At 38.5% G+C, this 7122-nt stretch overlaps 1 protein-coding gene across 1 annotated transcript in view; it reads left to right on the top strand.

Moving 5' to 3' along the window:
* man1a1 (mannosidase, alpha, class 1A, member 1) overlaps positions 1–6411 on the top strand; it is a 117597-nt gene extending 111186 nt beyond the window's left edge. The window contains exon 12 of the mRNA XM_067481496.1: positions 568–6411. Coding sequence (XP_067337597.1) covers positions 568–694 — 127 coding nt within the window. The 3' untranslated portion in view covers positions 695–6411. The remainder of the gene's footprint in view (positions 1–567) is intronic.
* Positions 6412–7122: the final 711 nt, after the last annotated feature.

The raw sequence follows: 7122 nt of genomic DNA on the forward strand, positions 1-7122 counted from the left end.
CGAAAAAACAGGAAGTGCTTTAAAGACAAGTCAAATATTTTATAAACAGGTGTAATGTGTTCGCTCCTTCTGGTCGGGACTAAGGCAGCAGAGTTTTGAATCGACTGTAACTGGTTATTGAGTTATTTGAGTAGACAAAGAGGGGGCTGTTACAATGTTCGTCATTTTGCAGTAATACTGCAGCAAAAACACAAACTCATTACCACAAAATGACAGCATCTCTCCAACAGTTCATATAAAGATGAGGCCAGTCCACTAAAGAATTTCCTGTAAATGTATAACTGCTACAGTATGTTACAGTGGAGCTGTGAACACACCTGCATATATTGCCACAGTGCTACAAAACCAGAATTGAGAAGGAAATGAACTGTCCTCACACCTGCCGTATACCACACCTGTCATTTACAGTCAATTAGTTTAAACTGAAGCATACCTGATTTGTCAGACGTGCAGGGACTAGAATTTCCTTTAGCAAAGTCACAAGACTGAGGACACTGCTTTTGTTTCTTTAGAAACTAACAATACAGCCGTTGAAGACTAATAAACTGTGCTTCTTTTCTCCTCCAGGTATCTCTACCTGCTCTTCTCAGATGATGACCACCTACCATTTGACCATTGGGTCTTTAACACGGAAGCTCACCCTCTGCCTGTCATCCAGAAGGACCAAACAGACAGACCCAATGAAGTGGAGTAGTGGTCCATACTTCAAAGACAAAAAAGAAAAAAGGAAAAAAAAAAAAACAAGTGCGCGAACCTCTGATTCTGTGTACCTGAGCCTCCTGCTGTCTGTCTGAAACAATTTAGCCATTTGGTGACAACCAACGGTTACAGATTCCTCTTGATCGCATTTCACTTTATTTTTAATGGGATCAAAATCAGCCTGGTGGAGCTAAATTCTCACTTTTTTCCTCATTGTTCCTGTTGTTCAGCTCTGGGCAACTTGAGACGCTGACACCGACATATTTACGGCTGGATGATGAAAACCTGTCAGTAGATTTTAAAAAAAGTTGCTCCACATGAGTTAAACCAATGATGTGATAAACAACAGGTTAATGCAGTGATATCTCCAGACTGATCTTGGAAGTTTGTAATATTCCTGCATAATAAGTGGTACTTTCTAAAGATATCATTACATAAAGTTTATCACAATGTCACCTATTTTGGAGGGACGGACTGGCCAGTTTCACATTGTTATGTTGTTAGTAGCTGCAGCTCCACGTGTTAGCAGTTGATTTTTTTGAAAGAGAACCCTGTGACATGGGAACCAGTCGTGTCCCTGATGTGGACATTTTGGGTCTTTCCTGCCCAGACGAACTCCAGCTCTCGTCTGAGGATCATAATGCTGAGCTGCGAGCTAAAGGACGCTCCTTTCGCTTCAAGTGTGTTGTCTTTTCCTTCTGCTGTACCGCTTGGGTATCTGAATAGGAACCTGTTTTCTTGCCGCAGCCACCACCAGGACAATAACCCAACGTCTGGACGGTCTTCAGAGAAACATTTGCTTTTCTAAAACCATGTGGCTGTCTCTGTGGGAATAGTGGAAAGTCACAGCACAACCCTCCCCTGCTTCCCCCTCTATCACCCTCTCACTGCTCCTTCCTCCTCCCTCGCTCGCTCTGAGTTTGGTGTGACACAGGACGACTGGCCGCACCACTTCTCTGCCAATAGTTTCACCAACACCGTCACAGAATTTACACAAAGATGCATATCTCCTTCTTAGTTCATCTGTTTTTTGTTGCATCTGTACCAGTGTTTCTGGGGTTTGATCGATAGAGGTGAGGCTTTTTCTGTAACTTCTCTTCACAAATAATTAAGTCTGCTGTTTTTCCCCTCAGGTTTTTTTAACTACAAAAAGAGAAAACGTACCATAAGGTCCATCACAGGTTCTTTCACCTGTGTCTGTCAGTCTCTTCCTCTGTAATTTAAGGGTCCCTCAACTGTCGTGCAGATGAGTAAGACCACGAGATGTGATTAAAAAGAACTGGATGAAGCTATAGTACTTGGACCTGGAGTGAAATGCAATTGAATTGAATCATTGCAATGAAAAACTTAGTCTTGTTCTGTAAAAATTTTAATTAGGTTTTAACATCTTTTAATCTGAGTGCATTCATGCGTAAAACAAACTTTTTAGACCCCGGGACACTGAAAGTCTCCATACAAGAAGATGTAATTGATTCTATTAATGCTTAGTTTTGGAATTTGATTCATTCGAGGTCTCCCAAACAGAACCAGCGCTGATCAGAATCAGCAAACCTCTGTATCGGTCAGACCTTTTATCATGTGGGTGTGTGGTTGTATCACTTTGTCGCTGTCCGTGATTTCAAGCTTAGGACAGACTGTATGATCATCTCTCCTCTATGAGGAGACGCAGACTCGATTTTGCTGTAATATTTCGCTTTCACACACAAGAAGCCATATTTTATTATTCAGTACAGCTTCACCATTCTGTTAAACATCTGGATTTAGACTGACACAAGCCGTGTTGCTTTTTTCGTTGTCATTGTAAACTTCCTCTTCAGCAGAAGTTTAACACACCAGAGTCACACTTACTAGGGTATTTAGTTGGCTTTTAAGGTAAAGGTTTCTCCCAATACCACACAGAACTGTAGCCTGATGAAATCCAGTTTAGTCTTGGATCTAGTGCCTTCACTGTTGAAAAGGAGTTAGAGGGAGAAGCAGCTCACACAGACACAAAGGAGTTTCAAAATAGTCATGGAGCTTTAAGTAGAGATCTCCAAACTCAGACGAGGATTATACCAAAATGAGACATGGGTTTAAGGATAATTCCTGCTTTTTAATGTGATATTTCATGTTCACTAACTTTGGCTTGAAAGTTGCCCGAGATTTGGTGAAAATGTCTTGACGTCATTGTGAAACGTTAGAGGCATTGAGGGTTTCAAAATTAAAATAATTAGTCACATATGCTCGTACATCTCTTTCTCCATGTTTGGTCCGACAAACACTGTGTATTGGTTTGAGACCAGAACGTGTCCTGGTTAGCAGTTAAAAAATGTCCTTGACTACAGCGACATCTGGTGGCGACCATTTTTTATTACATGTGAAACCTGGGCTAAACAACTGCAGGGTGAAGGTTTTAAAACCTGATTCATTTTGTTAGTGGAAACTCCGAATTTAACATTTAACCCTAATGGATAATGTGCAGTACTATGTCATTTACTGTGCTGATAACTTTAAGTGTTTATCTCCTACATTTAAATTGGTACAGGACAGAGGGACATGGAAGACCAGAATTCAGCTCTTACACTTCTCCTGCTGCCGTAAATGAGCTTTAGCAACAGACTGCATGACTCAACTGAGTTGAAACCACATTGGGAGTTTTTAGGCCCAGTTTTCACAGCGCCACCATACAGCAGTCTGTAACTGGACTGGATGTCACTGTCATTTCGAGGCTCAGTGCTTTTGTGTTTGTTTTTTTTTTGTTTTTTATGTTTTACTTTTGTTTTTGTTTTTGAATGATCAGAAGGTGTCATTACAATACATAAAGTCCTCAAATTCATAGAAGCCAAATAGAAACATGCAAGAAAAATGTCAAAATAAAGTAGGGAGGTAAATGAACATGCCACAGAAACAAGACCAAAAACAATGGGCCCCCTGCCCTGTAGTGACCAACACAGATGCGTGATTGACTTTCAATCCCCATTCAAATTTGATGAAGTGTTGAGTTTCTGAGCTGTGAGAAATCTTCATGTTCTTGAAATCACTGTACAGACAACAGTGTCTATGTTTATTTTTGTTTAATTCCTTGCTTGACAGGAGTTTATTATATTATTCATGTGGTGATGTAAAATGTAATAGTTGATTTTGCTGACTGTGTTAATTTATTCTGTAGTAGTGAACGGCCTGGTGGTGTTTAGAGATGACCCCCAGGTGGAGCCATTGGTGTAATGGGTCAGAACAAAGCTTCCCATTTTATGGATGTTTGAATATTTATCTGCCAAAAATAACATGTGGGGCTGTAAAGGTTTTAAGTTGCTAATTTTAACATCACGTATTTAAGACGACAATAATCAGCTGTGGAGCTGCCAACGTGTTGTCACAGGAATTCAATCAACATATCACCAGTAATTTACACGTTTGGAAATACTACATTTTGTAGCTTTTAGGAAGATTGGGCAGGAAATGTGGCTTAATGCCAAACATGAGTCAGAGAAACCACCTTGGAGTCAAACAGGGTGATAGGAACTGAATGAATGTACCATCCAATGTGAAGTGAAAACTATTTAGTTTGCATTTTTGTGTTTGTGATTTAGCTGTTTCTTTTTCTTTTATCATGGAAAGCACAAAAAGATGAAGCAATGAATACAGGTACAGAACTCGGGGGAAGGACGGCCCTGTTTTTGTTTCTGTGACCGAGCATTAACGTAAGAAATGACCAAATCAAACAGCACATGATCAATACACTTTTGTTGTTGTTTAGATGATCTCAGACAAAAAGGGCAAATAGGAATTTTGAGTGTTCATATCATACAACATACACGTGAAAACCCTGAAGCTTCAGACAAAATGAGACACAGGCAAAAACGCTACATTGGACCATTTATTACTGATTATTTAGCTGGTTATTGGAGATTTATGACTTATTACTGTTCAATGATTTGTGGTGAGACTGTGATACCATAATTCTGCTTTATCTGTGTTTACGTGCAACAGCTAGAGACAGTCGTTCCTGTCAGCTTTAAAATCTCTTGTGAAGAAAAGTGACTTCCCCCCAGATTGAAGAACAGTGGTTTAATGCATCTCAGTGGGCACTATAATTACACTGTAAGGTTTTTTTTGTTTGTTTTTTTTGTTTTTGTTTTTTTGCTCGCTCTTAAAAAAATTTTTTATCCTGCAAAGTTGCAAGTTGATGCTGAGCTCTGGACCAATGGAAACATCGAGGTGTTCAGCTTCTGCCGCACTAGTTTAATTCAGTCATGTTAATCTTTTGCTGAAGCACCTTAAAGGACGGGTTCACATTTTTTAAGTGTAGCGTAAACGTAACACACTGGGAGGTTTTGCTTGCTGTAATCATGACTCCTGCTCATTTCCAGAGAAGTCACAGGGGCCACAAACAAGCAGTTGTGTGAACTCTTCTTTTAAGTGTGGTGTTTTGTTCTGTATGAATCTACAGGTTTGTTGATCTTTGGTCTATAAAATGCAACAGCATCTGGAAACTCTTTCATATACAAAAGTATACATATTTTCGGCTCCATTACAACATTAAGGTATTGATGCTGGCTGAGTGTGATTTAAGCCAACCAGTGTTATTTCTGATGTTTGTCCAGTTATAAAACATGCATTCTGGGTTTGTTTTTTGTTGTTTTTAAGGCTTTGGGGTTAAATGTTGTAGGTTTTATCTTTTGGGGGGACTACAGTAAGAATGGTGTTCATAATTTTTCCAAAGTTTAAAAGCTATTTGAATGAATGCAGTTTGCTAAAAGACAGTGTAGTTCCACAGTTTCCTTCCCCGTGATAAAATCTCGTCTATAATTTGGTTTCCAGTGCATTTTGAGGATTATAAATAAGTTAAAGTAATTGTGTTGATTTGCAAACCTGTATTTTGGAAATGAGGAGCCTCTTGGTTTGTAATGTAGTCTTAAAGTAGGCTGATCTCCTGTTTAGACCCCGTGTTTGGTCGTATTTAACACTGTCAGCAGACTAAAGTGCACGTTGTTCTCCCCTCCGTTGACACTGATCTGGTCGTTTCACTACCTAAACAGGGATGAAATGCAGAATGTATGTAGTTGTTCATGTGAGCCATCAGTGTGACGTTTGCTTTAGCGTCATCATCATCATCAGTCATCTGCTCATTGTCATATACAGACGTTTTTTCCTTTTTTTTTTTATTCCTACAAATTTTGAATTGTCTCTAAATTTTCTCCTAATTTGTATGAAAACCTGTTGCATTCCAATGCCTTCCTTTGTAAATATTAAAGGGAAATGCCAGTTATTTATGGAATTCATACACACTTTTAATAGGCTTCTCACTGACAGCGTTGTTTTTTTCTTATTTGTTTTGTTGTGGTGCCCAGTCAACAAACATAACTGACCCGTTTCAGGATTCTACTCATCTTAGACTTAATTCATCCTTAGAATTGTTGGCATTCTCCTTTTAAAGGGTTACACGTGTGAAACCAACCTCAGAAATGTAACTGTATAAAATATTGCTGATAATCATTCCATTGCACATAGTTGACTTTGCGTTTATATGCAATATTTTAATTTTTGTGGGGAAAATTGTTTTACTGTGTTAATATAATTATTGTAAATGTAAATATTCCATTCTGGCAAATGAGCCGTTCTACATTTATATACAAACCTTCGGAGCTTATGGATTAAGATATTAATGAGCAGCAGACTTTTTAATAAACTATATTTGTTACACTTCTCTTGTGAATAAAAATCTTTTAATAAGTTGTGGTTTTGGATTGTGTTCTGTCGATGAGATCCTCATTCCCTTACAGTGACTAGGTTACTTGTGATTTTATCCTAAGTGCTTAAATACTTGAGAACTACTAATACTACTATCTACAGAGTACTGTAGGTTCAGGTTTACAGACATCCGAAGTCCATCATTAAGTCACCAGCCACTGATTCTCTTCAGTATTATAGTAGTTTTTGTAACTTTCCACTTGAGGACACGACTGTTGTCACTGAATGAAACTCCAGTTTACTTAGGACTTTTTACATTTTTTCACTCTTCCTCCTGATTAACTCTTAAGCATAAACTAGACATTAACTTTAAAACATTATTTCTTCATCGTTTGTGCAGAATCTTTTGGCTGTTGTCCAAAATAAAACCGCAAACCAGCAAATTCTTTATTCACTGTAAATGTCTGTCATGACGTCTGTCAGCAATCTTTGCCAACTTCATAATTCTGTTATAATTCGAGTCATAAAAGCAGAACTAAGCCACTGAAATGCTCATTGTGTTCCATTGTCTGCTTAACTTTATCTTCTTCCAGAGGAAAAATAATAAAGATAATCATCAGAGAAGGCACAGCCACTCTTTCCTCTGATTTTTGGACTAATTATTCTTTGTGTCTGATCTACTCACTGAACAGTTTTCTTCTCTGGCAGAGCTGCTGGTGTAGAACATGAGAGGGACAGCAGAATCCGAACCTG

This window comes from Channa argus, chromosome 17 (assembly GCF_033026475.1).
Source record: "Channa argus isolate prfri chromosome 17, Channa argus male v1.0, whole genome shotgun sequence".
Lineage (NCBI taxonomy): Eukaryota > Metazoa > Chordata > Actinopteri > Anabantiformes > Channidae > Channa > Channa argus.